Source organism: Syngnathus leptorhynchus, chromosome 7, assembly GCF_054491065.1.
Source record: "Syngnathus leptorhynchus isolate UIUO chromosome 7, UIUO_Slep, whole genome shotgun sequence".
Lineage (NCBI taxonomy): Eukaryota > Metazoa > Chordata > Actinopteri > Syngnathiformes > Syngnathidae > Syngnathus > Syngnathus leptorhynchus.
In genome coordinates, this window is record NC_141201.1 from 16,130,013 (window position 1) to 16,153,777 (window position 23,765).

Sequence of the window (23,765 nt, forward strand, 5' to 3'; positions counted from 1 at the left end):
AGTCCTGTTTTGGGGACCATCTCATTGTTGCCCCTCTAGTGTACCTGTTGTTAATTCCATCCACACCAATGCAGCTGAAAGTGATTAACAACCCCCTCTGCCACGTGCCTGACCAAAACCTTATCAGAAAAGTGTAATTCAATTCATGCCATACCCTGATAAAAAACTGTTCCTTTAATTTTTTTGAGCAGTGTAGTTGTTGTTTTTTCATTGTATAAGGCAAACATTGTGACAGACTGTAACATAACATTTAAAGTAATCCAATGGAAGGTTTGGGGCCAGATATTATAATTGTCTAACATGAACGAGAGGATAAGCGCTTCAAAAGATGAATGAAGGAATAAGAAATTAACTCCCACTTTTCACATTTTTGTCCTGTTAGGGGTCTCGGGCAGGTGTTGACAGATTACGTTCATGGTGACACCAAGATCAAAATAGCCAATGCGGGTCTCTTTCTCCTGTCCACGGTCACATTGGCCGGCCTTTGCTACTTCAACTACAACGACGTGGGCATCTGCAAAGCCATCACCCTGCTTTGGAGCAAATAATCATGGATATGGACTGGGGAACTCAGATGAATGACCCAAATATGTTTCATGTCAATTCCTATAAATATACAGCTTTGACAATATTTCCGGCGATTTACATGTGTGTAACTGTACTTCATATAAAAAAAAATTTTTTCCAACGGAATTACTGGTTGTTAAATTTCTTATCAGCAAGGAACATGTAATGAAGTGGGGCAATTTCTCGTCTGTACTGTCATATATTTTCGTGAATCATAGCTCACAAGGTTTCATATTTTTACACAAAACATCTGTCACATCGTACAGACCAGAATATTCTGACATCTAATTTATTTTTTCCACAAAAGGATTTTGTCTTCCGTGTAGATACCTTTTGATTTTTAATCCATCTGATATGTGCTATGTTGTTATATTTTAATGTTGAATTTGAGATGCTTCATATTGGTCAAAGGTTTATTGCCACCTTCCAACACAAAAATATGTACCGTAATTTTCGGACTAAAAGTCGCTCCGGAGTATAAGTCGCACCATCCATAAAATGCACAATAAAGTGAAAAAAAAAAACATATATAAGTCGCAATTTTGGGGCAAATTTATTTGTCAAAATCCAACACCAAGAACAGACATGAACCAGCAACAACAGGCTAAACGATACGGTATGCTAACGTGACATATACACAAACGAGGAGCTGAGAACGGTCCTGGCACTTACATCACTCATGCATGACAATTCCTTATGGCCTTTGAGTTGAACCCAGACTAAGCCCTCTGCTATTTGTCATTGTTGATACATTTTGCAGGATCGTTGATCAGAATTTTATAGTATTCATAAATAAGAATGCAAATAAAGGTATACCTAATAATAATTCATCTTGGCTTCACCTGACACAAAACCTATTGGTGTGACTTTGGGGGAAACCCCCTTTTGAGTTCCAGCATGTCTGCCAGTTTGAGTTTCACATATGAAAACTTGATTTAGCCCCATGGAACACACGGTTTGATCAAAACCAGGTTAAGAACCACTGTCATAGCTGCAAAATGAAATATTTACTACTCTGTTTATTTGTACTGTGCATCTGGAAAGTATTTATAGCATTTAGCATGCTATCAATCATGCATATACAAACAAGCAGTGTAAATTTACGTACAGTGGAGCCTCGGTTTTCGAACGTCCCGGTTCTCGAACAAATCGGTATTCGAACAAAAAAAATCGAGATTTTTTTGCCTCGGATGTCGGACGAAATTTGGCTGTCGAACCTCGCGAGATGAGCCGAGAGGACCTGCATGCCAACTGACTCCGTTTGTAATTACATTCTCGTTACTCTGAAGATTGCATCAACTGTAATCATGCCTCCCTCCAAAGAAAGCAAGTGGGAGCACGCTCTCCTAAAGCAATCCGATAGTGAGCGCCCGGCGCGCTGCAGTTGCGCGATTGGACCATATTAAGCTCCCTGCGCACTGAGGTCCACTTAAATTTTGGAAAGTACATCAGGACTTTAAAAATATTTTCTAAATTTCAGCGACCGCTCTGTCACAATAATGCAACCAGCGCGGTGCAGTTGCGCGCTCGGCGACGCGCTACGGTTGCGCGTTCAGCGGTGTGCTGCATTTGCGCGATGGCACAAAAATGAGCAAATGAAAAAAATGCTCATAAAAGGCGTTTTTTTGTTTTTTGGTTCAAACTGATTTTTTTTCTATTATTTGTAATGGGAAAACATGATTCGCAATTCGAACGATTCACTTCTCAAACAGCCTTCTGGAACGGATTGTGGTCGAAAACCGAGGCTCCACTGTATCATCAGATTTAAGATTATTCTAAATTTATTAAATTAAGAACCAAACAATTGGTCTGTTTCTTAAAACATGAAGAATTACTAAAGCCTGATCTCACATCGATCATCTTCTTCATGAGTTTTAAAGACCAACTTGAGATGAGAAGTATTATCTTTCATTGGCTGAAGACACAAGCACCCACGTGGGTAACGGGAGGACTCTAACATATATTTGTTTGTTCCAGTTAGTTGAATCATGTAGAACAAAGCTTCATGATTATCATCTTCAATATTGTCTGGAATATCCTGTGGTTAAAAAAAAAAAGCACATTGGGTTATTAATGGCTTGAAGATCAAATTGTGGCACAAAGACTCAAGACATTTCTATATATGGTTAATACTCACCATAGCCTTTGGGGAAATGTTTTGGTGGTCACAGCAAACTACAATCTTACAGCTGTTTCTAATCGAATACAGCATGGCAGGCAGGCCCTTCATAGATTTAAGACAGGATTTGTCATAAAATTGGAAAGTGAATTGGCAATCTAAAGACAAAAAAATGCTAATTAGATTTTTTGATATACCAGATAAATTTGTTCTGATATATACTATCATGGTGTCTGTAAATCTTAAACTACCATTTTAATTCATTAGGTAGTCAAGTTTTATTTTTATTTTTTTTTGGGGGGGGGTTGTTTTTACAGCTCATTTTCTTCTTAGTATGGTTTAACTGCAAAAAAAGGCAATCCCAATTCAGTTAATATCGATATCGTAATTTCCGGAGATGGTTTGATAAACGATGCCCTTTATGTAAACAACCGCTGCGCGGCACGGGTGACATCACTTGCAGTTCAAATGACAGTAATCCCTTGCTACATCGCGGTTCGTGTATCGCGGTTTCACTACATCGCGGGTTTTGAATTTAGAAAATTTGTGAAAAAAAATCACATATAAGTCGCTCCTGAGTATAAGTCGCCCCCCCACCCATACCATGACAAAAACCGCGACTTATAGTCTGAAAATTACATTACTAATCACAGTCACCTGCCTCTCATTACCTGTCGCGTATATAAGTCCTGTCTGCGTGTCATACCCCTGTCGGATTGTTCTCGTCTGTCGTTTCGTCTGTCGTCTCATCTGTCGTCCCGTCTGTCGTCCCGTCTGTCGTCTCGTCTGTCGTCTCGTTTGTCGTCGTCGTTCCTGTCTTTATCTTGTCTTTTTCTTCAGTTAGCCTTGTCCCTAGTCGAACTTCTTATAGTCTGTCTTTGATTTCTCCAATAAACCCTTGTCCAAGCTGCATTTGGTCACCCTGCTCCATTCCTTCCATGACAAAAACATTGCAATATGTGGTGGAATGATGCTAAATTATGAGAAATAAAATGATTAAATGAAATAAAAATGGTAAATTAATTATGATGATGATGTTGAATAAACTAAATGATTAAAATGATGTATTAAAATTAAATAAATAAACTAGAATTTGCAATTTCTGGAGAAATTGCGTGTGAAGGTGAAGAAGCTGAAAATATCTTGGGGAATGCTTTTTGCATTAGGTGCAAAATATGACAATTCTATTGAATGATTTGGGGAATGCTACAGAATTATGTTGAAACTTGGAACAGGTTGAATTTGGCAAATAATGAAAGAATTAGAAGGAAAAAGCAAATTTCATATGATTTGACGTGAATTTCAAAGTTATAAATTTCAAATTATTGTTCAGTGAGAAGTTGTAGAGTAGGTAGGCATAAGATGCATGAGCTAAATGTTGAAATGGGTTGAATTGGTGGCAAAATTAATAAATTAGAAAGGAAAAACGCTGTCAAATGAATGATGTATACATAAAGTGGGATTGAGCGTAACCTGTTGAAGTTGGAACAATACAAATAGGTTAAAAAAAAATTGGAAACTCCAGGTGAATATGTACATTGAGAGACAGCTTCTTCCCCTAGGCTGTTGCTCTGATGAACTCACACCACTCTTACAGTTTCAGAGTCATTGCTGTGCAATAACATCCTGCTGTCCACACCTTTTTTGGATTGTCTACACTGTTTGTACTATGTGTCCTCTCTGCATCCATTGCAGCCTGGTCATCCTGGAAAAGGGACCCTCCCATCTGTGGTCTTTTCTGAAGGTTTCTCATTTCCCCTAGTTGTAGTTTTGAGTTTTTCCTTGCCCTCCTGGGAGTTTAAGATCAGGGGATGTTTGCGAATTTGTCATTTTTCACACGTTCTGAGTGTTGTTAGTCACCTAAATGTTGAACAGAGACTGTGATGTACCGGAGTCAAATTCCTTGTTTGGCACGCTCAAACATGGCGATTAAAAACTCTTGAATCTTGAATTTTAGAAAAACCAAGAAAACCAGTAAGCGAGTAAAACCAGTACATACGCAAGAAATATTAGTCAACAGGAAAAAACAGTCAGCAAGATAGCTAGTAAGAATCAAGTCTGAATCTGTTCTTATTCGGCATAACACAACATCTGCATGACAACTTAATATCCACCAGGTGTCAATGCTGGGCGGCAGTTATTAGGCATAAGATGAACAGTTTAAAGTTAGAACATGTCGAAAAAGACATTCCTGTCCACAAAGTCCAGTGGAAAATAAGGATGCTGAGGACAAAGATACTGCTGCTTTGACGTTGGGGATGTCTGAATAATCTGCAGCAAAATCAAAAACAACACCAAAAATAATTCCTCTATCCACATTAAAAGTAAAATAACATTGAGTTTCTTTAAAAGTTGAAAGAATTACATTGCATGTCCAATGAAAAAAAATGCACATCTCTTCAAACTTGTTATAAATGTAAGGTAAAATGGTAAAAAGGTAAAATACCATATACTATACATTAAAATCATATACTATACATTAATACCATTAACTACATATTAAAACAAAACTATAGCTACGGTATTTGCTATTAACAAAATAGTTAACTGGGTCACCTAAATCGGCAGATGAGGTTGCTGGTAATGATTTTCAACATCCACGAGGTGTCAGTGCTGAGCGACACAAGCAACAGATTGGGAATGTATTCGCAATAATTTATTAAAACGGGTCACCAAAATCCACGGATGACTTTGCTGTAATGGTTATAGCCACTAGGTGTCAGTGTTGAGCGACAGAATTAAGATAGGGAACGTATTTGCAATGGAAATATAATAAACTGGGTCACCTAAATACGCAGATGACTTTGCTGGTAATGATTTTCAACATCCACCAGGTGCTGAGCGACAGAATCAACAGATAGTTGAACACTGCTTATCACCCAACATATTGAACATTTAGCAAAGTTTAGTAAAGACCTAGTTACTTTTTTTTCTGGTTTTTGTTTCAGCTTATGTGGTTATCAAGACAACCCATGAAAGGAAAACTAAATATGTCCGAAGAAGTTGTATTTTCTAGGAATAGTTAATAATAATTTATCATAATTAAAAAAAGTATTTGACGAATATGGGACGAAAAAAAATTAAAGGATCTAATTGAATTGATACAACTAATACATTTAATATAATGACGCAACACAATTTATACACGGACAACTAAATATAAGTAAATGGTGAGATATATTATTATAATTTTGATTAAATTAATTCAATTTAATAAAAAAAATAAACAATGACTTTTGTGCATTTAACTTTAAACTTTAATAATCAAACACTTTGAACACAACAACAAACCAGTAACAAGAATAACAAGAATAGAACAAAAAATAAAACACAATTACCATTTAAAACCCTCTGGGGGAAAATTGGGTCCATCGGGGAATCTTTCGTTCCACTGAATCAGTGGAACTTTTTTCAAATTGTTGGTGGCATCGACAAGTTCAACATGCTCGCCTTTAATTTTAAAAGCGACAGCATGAAATAAGTCTTGGTCCAGTTCCTGCGTAAAGAAATTTCATGACAATTAATCATGTGTTTAAAACACCACGAGAAAACATGATGGATGGATGGATGGATGGATGATGGATGGATGGATGGATGGATGGATGGATGGATGGATGGATGGATGGATGGAAGAAACAGCCACCTTGAAGTGTGGAAGTGCCAGCATGCTCCGTCCCTGGAAGTCAGTGCCACCTCTGTGGCTGGATGGATGGATGGATGGATGGATGGATGGATGGATGGATGGATGGATGGATGGATGGATGGATGGATGGATGGATGGATGGATGGAAAAAACAGCAATCTCCATGGCTGGAGGTATGGAAGTTCCACCTCCATGGAGGTATGGAAGTGCCACCTTCGTGGCTGGAGGAATGGAAGTGCCTGCCACCTCCGTGGCTGGAGGTGTGGAAGTGCCAGCCAGCCATCTCCGTGGCTGGAAGTATGGACGTGCCTGCCACCTCCGTTGCTGGAAGTCAGAGCCACCTCCGTGTCTGGAAGTAAGTGCCACCTCCGTGCCTGGAAGCAAGTGCCATCTCCTTGGCTGGAAGGATGGATGGAAGAAAGAGCCACCTCCGTTTGGTTAGATCACCAAATGATTCCCGAGCGCGGCACCGCTGCTGCTCACTGCTCCCCTCTCCCCCAGGGAATGGATCAAAATCACATGGGGATGGGTTAAATGCAGAGGACAAATTTCAACACACCCAGATGTGTGCGTGACGATGATCATTGGGACTTTGGGACTGGAACTTTAAGAAAGAGCCACCTCCGTCGCTGGAAGTTAGAGCCACCTCCGTGGCTGTAAGTCAGTGCCACCTCCGTGCCTGGAAGCAAGTGCCACCGCCGTGGCTGGAAGGATGGATGGAAGAAAGAGCCACCTCCGTTGCTGGAAGTCAGAGCCACCTCCGTGGCTGGAAGTAAGTGCCACCTCCGTGCCTAGAAGCAAGTGCCACCTCCGTGGCTGGAAGGATGGATGGAAGAAAGAGCCACCTCCGTGCCTGGAAGCAAGTGCCACCTCCGTGGCTGGAAGGATGGATGAAAGAAAGAGCCACCTCCGTGGCTGGAAGTGTGGAAGTGCCAGCATGCTCCGTGCCTGGAACTCAGTGCCACCTCCGTGGCTGGATGGATGTATGGATGGAAATAAGTGCCACCTCTGTGGAGGTATGGAAGTGCCTGCCACCTCCGTGGCTGGAGGTATGGAAGTGCCTGCCACCTCCGTGGTTGGAGGTATGGAAGTGCCACCTCCGTGGAGGTATGGAAGTGCCTAATACTTCCGTGGCTAGAGGTATGGAAGTGCCACCTCCGTGGAGGTATGGAAGTGCCTGCCACCTCCGTGGCTGGAACTGTGGAAGTGCCTGCCAACCACCTCAGTGGCTTGAAGTATTGAAGTTCCAGCCATCTTCGTGGCTGGAAGTATGGAAGTGCCAGCTCCGTGGCTGGAGGTATTGAAGTGCCACCTCCGTGGCTCTAAATGGGCAAGTGCCAGCCACCTCCGTGGCTGGAAGTGTGGAAGTATGGAAGTGCCACCTCCGTGGCTGGAGGTATGGAAGTGCCAGCCAGCCACCTCCGTGGCTGGAAATATGAAAGTGCCACCTCCGTGGGTGGAGGTATGAAAGTGCCAGCCAGCCACCTCCGTGGCTGGAAGTATGGAAGTGCCAGCCACCTCCGTGGCTGGAAGTGTGGAAGTGCCACCTCTGTGGGCCTGCCGCTCAACCACGCCGGCCCAGAGTTCCAGCCGATCGGCTTCACTCTCTCACAGGCCCCGCCTGGAGGTCCCCAGGCCACCCCTGGTACCTCAACTACCGAGGCCAGCCGCTCAACCACGCCGGCCCAGAGTTCCAGCCGCTCTGCTTCACTCTCTCACAGGCCCCGCCTGGAGGTCCCCAGGCCACCCCTGGTACCTCAACTACCGAGGCCAGCCGCTCAACCACGCCGGCCCAGAGTTCCAGCCGCTCTGCTTCACTCTCTCACAGGCCCCGCCTGGAGGTCCCCAGGCCACCCCTGGTACCTCAACTACCGAGGCCAGGCGCTCAACCAAGCCTGCGCAGAGTTCCAGGCGCTCGGATGCGCCCAGACCATCTCCTGCACTTAGAAAATATTCACCGAGTCGGCTGGGACCTCCGGGCGGAGACCGGCATTTTTCGGCATTCTGGGCCGACCCGAGAACCGGCGGTGGGCGGACGCCAAAGCCACGCAGAGCCGGTGGCACCTAGAAAATAATCCAAAAGTTTTTCATGACCTCCAGGGGGAGACCGACATTTTAAGTCATGCGTGGCCGACAGGGGAACCAGCGCGGAGCGGACACGTTAGCTCGGAAGAGCCGGTAGCACTTAGAAAATATTCTGTCTCTTGAGCTCCAGGGGGAGACCGACGTTTTTCGTCATGCGTGGCCGACAGGGGAACCAGCGTGGAGCGGACATTTGTTGCTCTGGCATGGCTGTGAGCCCCTCTCCCCCCCCCCTACTCGTTCTATGTTTTGGAAATCAGGGTGAAAGGTAATGAGTACAATAACTAAGGGGACCAACTCATTGTACTCTAGTGCACCTAAAGACCAACGTTGGTACTGCTCCCCTGGTACCTAAACGTTTACCCCTGGTACCTAAACGCATCCCCCGGTACCTAAACGCATCACACCTGGAACCTAAACGCATCACCCCTGGTACCTAAACGCATCACCCCTGGTACATAAACGCATCAACCCTGGTACCTAAACGCATCCGCCCTGATACCTAAACGCATCAACCCTGGTACCTAAACGCATCACCCCTGGTACCTAAACGCATCACCACTGGTACCTAAATGCATCACCCCTGGTACCTAAACAACCAGGCCCGCTGTCGCGAGCGATGCCCGGGCAGAGTTCCAGCAGCTCGGCTTGGCATTTTTACCGGGCCCTGGAGGATTTTTCGACTTCCAGCTGGAAGTAGAGAGGCCAATTTTCAGCAATATCAAGCCGTGTGAGAGTTCCAGGCGGCCGGCTAAGCATTTTTACCGGGCCATGGATGAATTTTTGGACTTCCAGCTGGAAGGACCAAGGCCGAATTTCGACTAATTGACGCCGACCCAGGCTTCCAGAACCTCGGCCAAGCACTTTTACCGGGCCATGGATGATTTATTGGACTTCGAGCTGGAAGTACCGAGGCCGAACTTCGACGAATTGACGCCGACCCGGGCTTCCAGAACCTCGGCCAAGCATTTTTACCGGGCCATGGATGAATTTTTGGACTTCCAGCTGGAAGTAGAGAGGCCGAACCTCGACTAAATGACGCCGACCCGGGCTTCCAGAACCTCGGCTAAGCACTTTTACCGGGCCCTGGTTCTTTTTTTTAGACTTCCAGCTGGAAGTAGAGAGGCCGAATTTCGACAGATTGACGCCGAACCGGGCTTCCAGAACCTCGGCTAAGCATTTTTACCGGGCCGTGGTTCTTTTTTCGAACTTCCAGCTGGAAGTACCGAGGCTGAATTTCGACTAATTGACGCCGACCCAGGCTTCCAGAACCTCGGCTAAGCATTTTTACCGGGCCATGGATGAATTTTTGGACTTCCAGCTGGAAGTACCGAGGCCAAATTTCGACTAATTGACGCCGAAACGGGCTTCCAGAACCTCAGCCAAGCACTTTTACCGGGCCATGGATGAATTTTTGGACTTCCCGCTGGAAGTACAGAGGTCGAATTTCGACGAATTGACGCCGACCCAGACGGCTTTTTGGGTAAGATCACGCCGAACCAGGCTTCCAGAACCCCGGCCAAGCACTTTTACCGGGCCATGGATGATTTATTGGAATTCCAGCTGGAGGTGAGGAGCGGCTTTTTGGGCAAGATCACGCCGAACCAGGCTTCCAGAACCTCGGCTAAGCACTTTTACCGGGCCCCGGTTCTTTTTTTGGACTTCCAGCTGGAGGTGAGGAGGGACTTTTTGGGCAAGATCACGCCGAACCAGGCTTCCAGAACCTCGGCCAAGGCACTTTTACCGGGCCCTGGTTCTCTTTTTTTGGACTTCCAGCTGGAGCTGAGGAGCGGCTTTTTGGGCAAGATCAGGCCGAACCAGGCTTCCAGAACCCCGGCCAAGCACTTTTACCGGGCCCTGGTTCTTTTTTTGGACTTCCAGCTGGAGCTGAGGAGCGGCTTTTTGGGCAAGATCAGGCCGAACCAGGCTTCCAGAACCCCGGCCAAGCACTTTTACCGGGTCCTGGTTCTTTTTTTGGACTTCCAGCTGGAGCTGAGGAGCGGCTTTTTGGGCAAGATCACACCGAACCAGACTTCCAGAACCCCGGCCAAGCACTTTTACCGGGCCCTGGTTCTTTTTTTGGACTTCCAGCTGGAGCTGAGGAGCGGCTTTTTGGGCAAGATCACGCCGACTTGGGCTTCCAGGACCTCGGCCAAGCACTTTTAACGGGCCCTGGAGGATTTTTTCCACTTCCAGCTGAGGGTGGCCTCCGTGGTCAAGTGCCAGGCTGGCCCAGGCTTCCGGGACCTGGCAGCCACCCCGTGTGAGAGTTCCAGGCGGCCGGCTAAGCATTTTTACCGGGCCATGGATGAATTTTTGGACTTCCAGCTGGAAGGACCAAGGCCGAATTTCGACCAATTGACGCCGACCCAGGCTTCCAGAACCTCGGCCAAGCACTTTTACCGGGCCATGGATGATTTATTGGACTTCCAGCTGGAAGTACCGAGGCCGAATTTCGACGAATTGACGCCGACCCGGGCTTCCAGAACCTCGGCCAAGCATTTTTACCGGGCCATGGATGAATTTTTGGACTTCCAGCTGGAAGTAGAGAGGCCGAACCTCGACTAAATGACGCCGACCCGGGCTTCCAGAACATCGGCTAAGCACTTTTACCGGGCCCTGGTTCTTTTTTTTAGACTTCCAGCTGGAAGTAGAGAGGCCGAATTTCGACAGATTGACGCCGAATCGGGCTTCCAGAACCTCGGCTAAGCATTTTTACCGGGCCATGGTTCTTTTTTCGAACTTCCAGCTGGAAGTACCGAGGCTGAATTTCGACTAATTGACGCCGACCCAGGCTTCCAGAACCTCGGCTATGCATTTTTACCGGGCCATGGATGAATTTTTGGACTTCCAGCTGGAAGTACCGAGGCCGAATTTCGACTAATTGACGCCGACCCGGGCTTCCAGAACCTCAGCCAAGCACTTTTACCGGGCCATGGATGATTTATTGGACTTCCAGCTGGAGGTGAGGAGGGACTTTTTGGGCAAGATCACGCCGAACCAGGCTTCCAGAACCTCGGCCAAGGCACTTTTACCGGGCCCTGGTTCTTTTTTTTGGACTTCCAGCTGGAGCTGAGGAGCGGCTTTTTGGGCAAGATCAGGCCGAACCAGGCTTCCAGAACCCCGGCCAAGCACTTCTACCGGGCCCTGGTTCTTTTTTTGGACTTCCAGCTGGAGCTGAGGAGCGGCTTTTTGGGCAAGATCAGGCCGAACCAGGCTTCCAGAACCCCGGCCAAGCACTTTTACCGGGTCCTGGTTCTTTTTTTGGACTTCCAGCTGGAGCTGAGGAGCGGCTTTTTGGGCAAGATCACACCGAACCAGACTTCCAGAACCCCGGCCAAGCACTTTTACCGGGCCCTGGTTCTTTTTTTGGACTTCCAGCTGGAGCTGAGGAGCGGCATTTTGGGCAAGATCACGCCGACTTGGGCTTCCAGGACCTCGGCCAAGCACTTTTAACGGGCCCTGGAGGATTTTTTCCACTTCCAGCTGAGGGTGGCCTCCGTGGTCAAGTGCCAGGCTGGCCCAGGCTTCCGGGACCTGGCAGCCACCCCAGCCAGCGCACTTTGTAAGCACAGCAGCCACCCCTGCCAGCGCATTTTTTACGTTGGCATTAATTTTGACCTAAAAGACAAAGTCTGATTTTTTTTCTACCACTCGGGGGGCCTTTTTGCACGCCAAACACCGGCACCGGCACCATAAGTTCGCGAGGTGCCGAGTGCGTCGGCGCAGATTCTGCGACGGAGTAATGCTTCCCTCTAGCGGACAATCGGCGGTAGGTGAAATGCGCACTCGGACGCCTCTTTTCTTTTCCTTCCAGTGAAACTTTGTCAACATTCTGCGAGCTGCTGGCTTCCAGAACCTCAGCCAAGCAGGTGGAGGATTTTTTCCACTTCCAGCTGGAGGTGAGGAGGGACTTTTTGGGCAAGATCACGCCGACTTAGGCTTCCAGAACCTCGGCCAGGCACTTTTACCGGACCCTAGAGCTTTTTTTGGAGTCCAGCTGGAGGTGAGGAGGGGCCTTTTGGGCAAGATCACGCCGACTTGGGCTTCCAGAACCACGGCCAAGCACTTTTACCAGGCCCTGAATCTTTTTGTGGACTTCCAGCTGGAGGCGAGCAGCGACTTTTGGGCAAGATCACGCCGTCTTAGGCTTCCAGAACCTCGGCCAAGCACTTTTACCGGGCCCTAGAGCTTTTTTTGGAGTCCAGCTGGAGGTGAGGAGGGACTTTTTGGGCAAGATCACGCCGACTTGGGCTTCCAGAACCTCGGCCAAGCACTTTTACCGGGCCCTGTATCTTTTTTTGGACTTCCAGCTGGAGGTGAGGAGCGACTTTTCTCGCAAGAGCACGCCGTCTTAGGCTTCCAGAACCTCGGCCAAGCAGTTTTACCGGGCCCTGGATCTTCTTTTGGACTTCCAGCTGGAGGTGAGGAGGGCCATTTTCGGGCAAGATCACGCCGACCTAGGCTTCAGGGACCTCGGCTAAGCATTTTCACCGGGCCATGGAAGTCCCAGGGAACTTTTTTATTTTATTTTTTCAAGATGGCGCGTGCACACGCAGCGGCCTCTCTCCGTCCCAACCGATCTGTGTTTTGTTAATTTAATAAGTATTTGTCAGACATTTTTATGCGCTCATCTGGTCGTACCACGTTGTGCTACAAGTACAGCAGGCAGGTTCTGCTCGACATCGGCGAAAGCGAGTTTTGCGGCGTTTTGGACTTTAAAGTCACTGGGGACTACTCCGGCCTGAATCATCGCCGGACTCGTCTGCTACTCCTTCCCCGGACAAGCAGCGTCGGAAGCGGTGTGCGAGGAGGCAGAAGAGGGGATGGCGCGGAGGCGTCCGGGCCAGGCTAGCGGCGAACCCAACTCGCCCGGCCGTGCCTTCCATTCTTCTGGCGAATGTCCGTTCGCTGGAAAACAAGATGGATTACATTCGTCTGCTGAGATCCACGAACCGGGCAGTGGGTAACTGCTGTGTGCTCGTGTTCACTGAAACCTGGCCGGAATGTCAACATTCCGGACTCTGCTGTGCAGCTGGAGCGGCTAGCGTGCTATCGAGCGGACCGGGCAATTGAAAAAGGAGGAAAATCGCGTGGAGGAGGTATATGTGTCTACATCCGCGACAAATGGTGCCGGGACTCTGTAGTGGTATGCAGACACTGCTCGCCACTGGCGGAGTTTGTGATCGCTAAGTGCCGTCCTTTTTACCTACCAAGGGAGTTTACTGCGATTCTGCTTGTCCCGGTCTACATCCCACCTTCCAACGTTGGAAGTGACAGGATCACGGCCCTTAATGAACTGTATCAGGCTGTCAGTGATCAGCAAACGGCGCACCGTGACAGTCTCATCATCTTCGCTGGTGATTTTAATCATGCTGACCTGAAGTCTGTCTTTCCAAAGCTTCACCAGCATGTTACTTTTCCAACGCGTGGTGGCAGCTTCCTGAACTTGATCTACACTGCACACAAAGGAGCTTTCAAGGCCACCCCCCTCCCCAACATCGGACTTTCTGACCACGTCACCGTTCTGCTTACCCCCGCGTACAGACAGAGAGTGAGAACTTCCAGGAGACAGAGAGTGAGAACTTCCAGGCCGGTTCGCAAACGAGTTAGGGTGTGGCCTGAGGGGGCCTCTGATGCTCTTCGGGACTGCTTTGGCACTACTGACTGGGAAATGTTTAAGCAGGCAGCCACTTGCGACAATCGGACGGACATTGAGGAGTATGCTGACTCTGTGACCTCTAACATCGCTAAGTGCATTGATGATGTGACCCTCACGAAGTACGTCGTCACTCGGGCTAACTGGAAGCCATGGCTGACAGGGGCTGTCCTCGGGCTGCTGAGGGCCAGAGACAAAGCCTACAGGGCTGGGGATGAAGCGGGCATGAGATCAGCTAGGGCGAAACTGTCCCGGGGCATCAAATATGCGAAAGAGGTGTTCTCTTCCAAGATTAATGCCCACTTCAAGGACAGCGGGGATGCTCGGGTCCTGTGGCGAGGCATTCAGACCATCACGGACTACAAGCCCGCGCCGCAGAGATGCGAGGGCGACGTCCCTCTGCTCAACGGACTGAACAGCTTCTTTGCTCGCCTCGACGCACAGAACGACACTTGCCCCCTGAAGACCCCTCCCCATCCGGACGAGCAGCCCCTGTGCCTCTCTGCCATTAGCGTGAGGAGGACGCTTGCTGCTGTCAACACCCGTAAGGCGGCGGGCCCGGACAACATCCCGGGACGGGCGCTGAAGGACTGCGCTGAGGAGCTGATGGATGTCTTCACGGACATCTTTAACATTTCCCTGCGGCAGGCCGTCGTCCCATCATGCTTCAAGGCTGCCACCATCATACCTGTGCCGAAAAATCCTGCTCCTTCCTGCTTCAATGACTACCGCCCTGTGGCACTGACCCCCATCGTCATGAAGTGCTTTGAGAGGCTTGTCCTGGCGCACGTCAGATCTGTTCTTCCCCCCACCGTGGACCCCTTCCAGTTTGCCTTCCGACCCAATCAGTCCTCTGAGGATGCCATCTGCTCTGCCCTACACTCTGCCCTCACCCACCTGGAGAACAGGGACTCGTTTGTGAGATTGCTGTTTGTGGACTTCAGCTCTGCATTCAACACCATTGTTCCACAGCGTCTCATTTGCAAACTTGACAAGCTGGGCCTCAGTACCTCCCTTTGCAACTGGCTACTAGACTTCCTCTGTCGAAGGCCTCAAGTAGTGCATGTGGGCGACAATGTCTCCGTCAGCATCACGCTGAGCACGGGGGCCCCTCAAGGCTGCGTGCTCAGTCGGCTGCTCTTCACCCTGCTGACGCATGACTGCACTGCGACCTACAGCAGCAACCGCATGCTGAAATATGCCGACGACACGACTGTGGTGGGTCTGATCACCGGTGGCGACGAGACTCACTACAGATCGGAGGTCGACCTTTTGGCCGCATGGTGCAGGGACAACAACCTTCTGCTGAACGTCAACAAGACCAAGGAGATTGTCATTGACTTCCGGAAGGGTCACACCCGCCACATGCCGCTGACCGTCGACGGTGCTGTGGTGGAGAGAGTGAGCAGCACCAGATTCCTGGGGGTGCACATCAGTGAGGACCTCTCCTGGACCACCAACACTGCGTCGCTGGCGAAGAAGGCTCAGCGCCGCCTGTACTTTCTGCGGAAACTCAGGCGAGCAAGTGCTCCTCCCGCCATCATGACCACATTCTACCGTGGCACCATTGAGAGCGTCCTCTCCAGTTGCATCGCTGTGTGGGGTGGTGGCTGCTATGAGTACAACATGAAGGCCCTGCAGCGCATAGTGACCACTGCGAGTAAAATCATCGGGGCTCCACTCCCCTCCCTGAAGGAAGTTTACGCCTCCCGTCTCACCCGCAAAGCGGCCGCGATTGTGTGTGATGTGAGTCACCCCGCTCACTCTTTGTTTGTACTTCTGCCCTCTAGGAAGAGATACAGATGCCTGCGCTCCCGCACCACCAGACTCAGAGACAGCTTCGTGCTCCAAGCTGTCCGGATCCTGAATTCCCTCCACCCTCTGCTACATAGCAGACAGCCAGATCATAGCGCAAAAGAACAGTCTCCTGTTCTTTTGCGCTATGATCTGGCTGTCTGCTATTAGCGCGCTTGCTCCATTTTGCTGCTCTTGTTTGTCTATTTATTTATTTATTTATTTATTGTTTATTTGGGTTATTTGCTTATTACTTATTCGTTGCTCTTGTCTGTTCGTTTTTACTCTTTGTGCTATTTGATGTGAGTGTTGTGTACTGTGTCTAGTCTCCGTGGGACGGTGGGAAACGTAATTTCGATCTCTTTGTGTGCCTTGGCATGTGGAGAAATTGACAATAAAGCGGACTTTGACTTTGACTTCCAGCTGGAGCTCAGGGGGGCTTCCGTGGTCAAGTGTCACGCCGGCCTAGGCTTCCAGGACCTCGGCTAAGCATTTTCACCGGGCCATGGAAGTCCCAGGGGACTTCCAGCCTGAGCTCAGGGGGGCTTTCATGGTCAAGTGTCACGCCGGCCTAGGCTTCCAGGACCTGGCAGCCACCCCAGCCAGCGCACTTTGTAAGCACAGCAGCCAACCCAGCCAGCGCACTTTGTGCATTTTTTATGTTGGCATTAATTTCTACCTAAAAGACAGTCTGTTAATTTTCTACCACTCGAGGGGCCTTTTAGCACGCCAAACACCATTCCCCAGCACCATAAGTTCGGCAAGAGCCGAGTGCGCTCGCGTCGATTCTGCGATGGAGTAATGCTCCCCTCTAGCGGACAATCAGCTGTAGGTGAAATGCGCACTTGAACGCCTCTTTTCTTTTCCTTCCAGTGAAACTTTGTGAACAATCTACGAGCCGCTGGCTTCCAGAATCTCGGCCAAGCACTTTTACCGGGCCCTGGAGGATTTTTTTGACTTCCAGCTGGAGGTGAGGAGGGCCTTTTTGGGCAAGATCGCGCCATCTTAGGCTTCCAGAACCTCGGCCAAGCACTTTTACCGGGCCCCGGAGGATTTTTTGGACTTCCAGCTGGAGCTCAGGGGAGCTTCCATGGTCAAGTGCCAGGCCGGACTAGGCTTCCAGGACCTCGGCTAAGCATTTTCACCGGGCCAGTCCCAGGGAACTTCCAGCTGAGGGGGGCTTCCATGGTCAAGTGCCAGGCCGGCCCAGGCTCCCAGGACCTCGGCCAAGCACTTTTAACGGGCCCTGGAGGACTTTTTCCACTTCCAGCTGAGGGGGGCTTCCATGGTCAAGTGCCAGGCCGGCACAGGCTTCCGGGACCTGGCAGCCACCCCAGCCGGCGCACTTTGTAAGCACAGCAGCCACCCCTGCCAGCGCATTTTTTACGTTGGCATTAATTTCGACCTAAGAGACAAAGTCAGATTTTTTTCTACCACTCGGGGGGCCTTTTAGCACGCCAGAGACCGGCCCCGGTACCATAAGTTCGCTAGGTGCCGAGTGCGTCGGCGCAGATTCTGCGACGGAGTAATGCTTCCCTCTAGCAGACAATCGGCGGTAGGTGAAATGCGCACTCGGACGCCTCTTTTCTTTTCCTTCCAGTGAAACTTTGTCAACATTCTGCGAGCCGCTGGCTTCCAGAACCTCGGCCAAGCAGGTGGAGGATTTTTTCCACTTCCAGCTGAAGGTGAGGAGGGACTTTTTGGGCAAGATCACGCCGACTTAGGCTTCCACAACCTCGGCCAAGCACTGGAGCGAGTGCCAAGCAAGGATGGATGGATGGATGGATGGATGGATGGATGGATGGATGGATGGATGGATGGAAGGAAGAAAGAGCCACCTCCGTGGCTGGAAGTCAGAGCCACCTCCGTGGCTGGAAGTCAGAGCCACCTCCGTGCCTGGAAGTCAGAGCCACCTCCGTGCCTGGAAGTGTGGAAGTGCCAGCATGCTCCGTGCCTGGAAGTGTGCAAGTGCCAGCCACCTCCGTGGCTGGAAGTGTGGAAGTGCCAGCCAGCCACCTCCGAGGATGGAAGTGTGGAAGTGCCAGCCAGCCACCTCCGTGGCTGGAAGTGTGGAAGTGCCAGCCACCTCCGTGGCTGGAAGTGTGGAAGTGCCAGCCACCTCCATGGCTGGAAAGAGAGAGTAAGACAATGCAGCTTCCTTTGATGTCTATTGTTATGCAAATGTAGCAGGTGTATATGCTAATGAGTGTGACATCCTTGTGATACATCCGGTCAGGTGTCACATCCTGATATGGCATCCTTGTGTGACATCCGGTCAGGTGTCCCATCCTGGGTCAGGTGTCACATCCGGTCAGGTGTTCTATCCTGGTGTCACATCGTGTTGTGACATCCCCTGATGTCAGACAGAAAGGTGCCATCTCGTGGGGTCAGGTGTCACATGGTGATGCTCGTCTCATCCTGGGTCAGGTGTCACATCCGGTCAGGTGTTCTATCCTGGTGTCACAGCGTGTTGTGACATCCCCTGATGTCAGACAGAGGCGTAATCTTGTGCGTCAGACAGAAAGGCGCCAGCTTGGCCAGTCTTCCTGGTTGTCGCGGGGGGAGATCGCCCTATTGGTTGTCGCGGCCGGAGGCATGTCTGGGCATGTATTTTTTACTTTACCAAGCTATTTTAGCTATCGCCATATTGGTCATGGTTAATGTTACGCTAGTGTACATGCTAAACATGCTAATGTGTTTGATGGCCTGGTGGTGCATGTATTGGGGTATCACCAGTCAATGTGTAAATGGATGAAGACAAGCCTTCTCTGTTTTAGCAGAGTGTTTTTTGCATCACATAACCCCGGAGGTGTGACATCTCCCCCCAGCCAAGTTTGAAGGGCTGATGAAGACAAGCCCCTCCGCCAATCATTAGCTTTAGCAGAGTGTTTTCGCATCACATGACCCCGGGGGGTGTGCTCTTTTCCGCCCGCCAAGTTTGAAGTTAGTTTGGGACAGACAACCATCAATCATTTGAGAGAGCAGACCGGCGCAGAAGCTTTGATCAGCTGAGTCGGAGAGTGCTGAATACTGTACCGAGATGGTTAAAGGTGGGTGTTGCTAGTTTTTTATATATATATATATTTGTTAAGGTTTGTCTTCGACCCCAAACGCACGACACAGCGGAAGTGAGACTTAGCCTTCAAAGGCGTGTTTATTTCTCAGAGTACAAGACAAGCCAGTCTAGGAGAACTCAGGAAATAAAGGCAACAAAGGTAAGTCTCTTTAGTCTCTTGAAAAATCCACACAGGAAAAACTCGGGGGGGACTAGACTTGTAATTCACAAAAAGAAATCCACAGAAAGTCAGGAATTACCACAGGTGAGAGGAGGCTTGTAATCCAAATCGAGAAGGAATCCAGCAGCAGCAGCTAGAGAGAGATCCTCACACTGGAGCTGACAACACGAACCTGCAACTGGTGACTGGGAAGCGATCCTCACCCTGGAGCTGATAACACGAACCTGCAACTGGTGACTGGGAAGAGATCCTCACCCTGGAGCTGACAACATGAACCTGCAACTGGTGACTGGGAAGCAGGCAGCTATATACCAGCCCTGCTGAGCTGATCAGCTGCAGGTGGTTAATTGCTGATTGGCCTCAGGTGCGAGGTGAAGCACCTCTGGTCCTGGAAGGAGGCTTAGAGAGGCGGGTCCTAACAATATTAATACATTAAGCTTATCAGGCACTAAGGTTATTTGTAAAAACATGATGTAATGTTTATGTATTGTGCCATAGATATCATCGTTTATATGTTCATGATCCTCGTAAGTAAATGATTTATGAGTTTATTTACATGAATATATTAGTCTTATTTTTTCTACTTTATAATACTTTTTTTTTTCATTCACCTACAGCCCCATTCAACGATGATCTTAGCGGGGTTTTTCTTCCACAATCAGACTACGGTGGGTGAATGTGGTATTCATCTAGGGTTGTTAATATAAATGCTACTGGTTTGAGATTTATTTTATGTATGTACCAGACCTCATAGCCGCCGCCGAAGAGGATATCAGAAAAAACGGGCTGCCGACAGAAGCTGATTCAGAAACAGCACAGACATTAGCAGACGTCTCTCAACGGCGTTTCGAAATACCTGAGCCGCAGGAGTCAAGCGCACCAGAGTCACGTGCTAGCATTGGGCCTTGTGCAGGCCGGCAGGAGGTGGAGCCGGAAGCGTTGACGGACACAGAATTGGCGGATGCTTTAACTGCATACGAAGGTGTGAACCACCCTCACGAATCGGCAAACAAAGTTAAAGGTATACTTTTTTATATGTTATCATTCGACTAACTATTTTTTTTTTTGCTATTATAGCGGTTTTACTGATTTTAAATATCTACCCTCCAGCCAAACGCCGTTTCACGAGTCGTGGGGTTCAAAAGGAAAGGAGGAGGAGCCGCTGGGCCGCCATCTACAGTAATCCCTCCTACTTCGCGGGGGTTACGTTCCAGACCCACCCGCGAAATGGGAATTTCCGCGAAATAGAAACTAGATTTTTTTTAGCTATTCTTGGAAGATATTCTATTTTTATCGCTGACATCAACCAGCTCGCTGCTAGGGGACTTTCATATCAATGGACTGTGCGCTCCGCATTCATGCCTTAGCGACGAGACTAACAGTGTATTGCTATGTCCAGATGAAGGCCACCGCCGGTGGAGAGTGTTATATCTTTACTATTTTCCAGGTTCTGATGTAGCAAGCATGGTTTGGACAACGACGTGATGGATACTGCTTTATTCCTTTCATCACAGTCAGTTCACTGGCCGTACATCACAACACTGAACGTCCCCGAAGCTCCCCCTCCCACATCCGGGGTTTTCCCACTACGGAACATGAGTTAGTCCAAAATATACAACATCTAAATATACAACAGAGAGAACGCCCTGAAGTCACATGTGACGATAAAGTATACTGTACTGACTCTTTAATTTATTCATTTCAAAACAAGAAAACGACTTTTAAACATAAGCTATCATTATTAAAGGAAAATGAAGAAACTCAAGTGGCCGCGAAACCTCGTGAAATGATGAAATTTCTGCGATAAAATCATTAATTTATTTTTGAAAACCCGCGATACAGCGAAGCCGCGATAGTTGAAGCCGCGAAGTAGGAGGGATGACTGTACAACGCGAGCCATCAGACCAACAGCGCGCGAGAGTCAGCACGCGAGGGTCATCACCATAAGAATAGAAGACGAGAGTGTGGTGGTAACTGCATTTACAAAAGTCGACTCCAAGAGTCTTTTAGGGTTATACGAATCCTGACGAAATTGGCTGAATCAACATAGATCACTGTTTGTACTATTTCTGTTGTGTTTTTTTAAAGAAATATAATGGAGCGTTGTAACCTGTCGTCAACAGAGTCAGATTTCCTAACAAGCATGAATGAAATAGATTTGCAACCATGTTCTGAAACGGGCACAAACCAAAGAAGTGACGCATCTGAGTTAGATTTGCTTAGCGTTAACAATGATATTGATTTGCTATCGGCTGATGCGTCTGACGATCATGTGTCGGATCTGCTCTTGGTTCTCAACAATATGAATGCTGCTGTGTCGGGGGGTGAGAGCCCCCTAACCCCCGATATGCTTACCCATTTACAAGCTGTCGTAGATGATTTGAACAATCAAAGTCTGAATGAAGGTAGACAGAGTCCTACACCGATCCCGCCACAATTGGTAGAAATTATAGAGGAATTAAACAACCATGCTAATGATAACAACGGCCGTATCAGTCCTTATATTCCTATGCACCTGCTAGCTATGATCAGAAATCTAAATACACAGCCCATGGTTGACCAGTTGCCCGTTAATCCTGTTGACCCTCTTCTATCTGCTATCGATGTCGACACACCAACATTTCAACACATGCCTCACCAACCTAGCAACTGTTCTGTAATAATTGATCATCAAATAGAGGCTATCGATGCCGACACATCAACATTTCAACACATGCCTCACCAACCTAGCAACTGCTCTGTAATAATTGAGCATCAAATAGATGCTATTGATGCTAATGATGAGAACACACACCCAGATATGTTTGTGAATAATGTCAATTCCCAACAAGGTGGTTCTGTTGTAGTTAGCAGACCGCATTTCAATAATGTGGAGGTAAGGAACCAGCTAAATATACCATCACAAACGAACATCAATGATTTTGCAACCTTATACCTCCAGATTGAGGATAAGATCGATGATGTCATGCATGAGGTGGATAGGCTGGCACAGCAAGATGACGTGATTCAGGTTGAGTTAGTGGGTGGTAATGAGAGACCTCATATCTACCGTCAAAAGAGTGACATAAACTCTATCAGAGATAATGTAACAGACATGCTCGAACGTCTAGCTCAATCAAACACAGAGCTTCTTGCAGACGACAGCTTAGAGCTTGTTGTGCAAATGGTCACACCATTACAAGGTGGTGGTGGAATGCGGCGCAGGCTGGTAAACAGTACCAACAGAGAAATTTTGAGGTTGAAAAAACGGCATTTACACATACCCCGTAACAAAGACAACAAGCTATGTTTTGCTTTGTCGCTAACCTATCTGCTAAATAACACACTAACAGCAAAACAGGCCACAAGACATGCACGACTTTTACACGAGAGTGTAGGGTTGAATTGCCAGACACCTGTGAGTCTAGGCCCTAGACTCTAGGGGATGTCCACAAATTTGAAAAAGATCCTCAAACGGAAAATAATTGTAATGTATCGAAAAGAGGATTGTCGTCCGATGACTTTTTTTGACACGCGTTACCCAACATCAGATGAAGACACTTTATTTGTCTTACTACTCGAGGGTCATTTCTATGGTGTGAAAGCTATAGAGGCATTTGTTGGTCATGCTTACTTTTGCAGACATTGCTATAAGGGGCACGAGAATTGGCATCAACACCGTTGTGCAGGGCATTGTGATGTTTGTCTCGACCCGTTTTGTAAAGAAAAGCGGCTTAAGCAAATCATCTGCCCTGACTGTAACAAAACTTGTCGTAATGAGGAATGCTTTGCCAAACATAAAGAGGCCCGGGTGGCGAATCGTATGAGCAACTGCAGCTCATACAAAAAATGCATCCAATGTGGTCTGCAATATTATGTGAAAGCTGATGGCACAGGTGTTAAACATCGCTGCCCTGTTAACAGGTGTACTGTCTGTGACGAGGTTTTGAGTCAAAACGATGCTCTGTTAAACCCTCGTGTGTTACATTCAGCCCATCAAGCCTCATCCACCTTGCAAAGATGTAGTCTACTACGATTTTGAAACCTATGTAGATACAGATGGTTTCCACAAACCTTTTCTCATCTGCTGTAAATCAAATAGATTGGAGAAACATTGGTTTGGTGACGAATGCGTTGATGATTTTCTTAGTTTTTTTCGAAACCCCCGGTTTAAACAAACGACATTTGTTGCGCATAATGCGAGAGGTTTTGATTCATACATCTTGATAAAGAGAATGCTCGAACTCGGTATCAAACTTGACATGCTAATGCAAGGGAGTAAAGTTCTGTCATTTGTCGATTTAGACATGAAATCTCGATATATAGACTCTCTCTCATTTCTGACCATGCCCCTAAGTGCAATGCCTAAGGCCCTCGGGTTTGAAGATAAATCAAAGGGGTATTTTCCGCACAAATTCAGCTCTTTAGAACATCTAAACTATGTAGGGTGTTACCCTGACCGTGCACACTACGGTGTCGATCGGATGTCACCCTCTCAACGAGCTAAGTTTGATGAATGGTACGACAATGAAGCTAATGATGTGTTCGATTTTGCTAAACAGGCGATAGCCTATTGTAAGAATGATGTTGACCTGTTAATGTTGGGGAGTGAGAAATTCAGGGGTGAGTTTTTTTAAGCCACAGGAACAGATCCATTCAAAGCTGTGACAATTGCGTCGGCGTGCA

General features: G+C 48.0%; 2 protein-coding genes and 1 long non-coding RNA gene across 3 annotated transcripts in view; 2 read left to right on the forward strand and 1 right to left on the reverse strand.

Moving 5' to 3' along the window:
- The window catches only part of sdhdb (succinate dehydrogenase complex, subunit D, integral membrane protein b), a 30,283-nt gene extending 23,981 nt beyond the window's left edge, over positions 1-6,302 (forward strand). Inside the window, exon 4 of the mRNA XM_085916926.1 lies at positions 383-6,302. Within this exon, the coding sequence (XP_085773052.1) occupies positions 383-548 (166 nt within the window). The 3' untranslated portion in view covers positions 549-6,302. The remainder of the gene's footprint in view (positions 1-382) is intronic.
- Positions 2,120-3,008, reverse strand: LOC147054894 (interleukin-18-like). Its single transcript, XM_085916448.1, has 4 exons — positions 3,002-3,008; positions 2,705-2,844; positions 2,503-2,605; positions 2,120-2,130 (listed from the first exon to the last, which is right to left on the reverse strand). The coding sequence occupies exons 1-4, from the start codon at positions 3,006-3,008 to the stop codon at positions 2,120-2,122; spliced, it is 261 nt and encodes an 86-aa protein (XP_085772574.1).
- Positions 6,303-16,996: 10,694 nt separating the features above from the next.
- Positions 16,997-21,287, forward strand: LOC147054895 (uncharacterized). Its single transcript, XR_015066789.1, has 3 exons — positions 16,997-19,768; positions 19,846-20,121; positions 20,211-21,287. It is a non-coding gene; the product is annotated as an uncharacterized LOC147054895 (long non-coding RNA).
- The last annotated feature ends 2,478 nt before the right edge of the window (positions 21,288-23,765 follow it).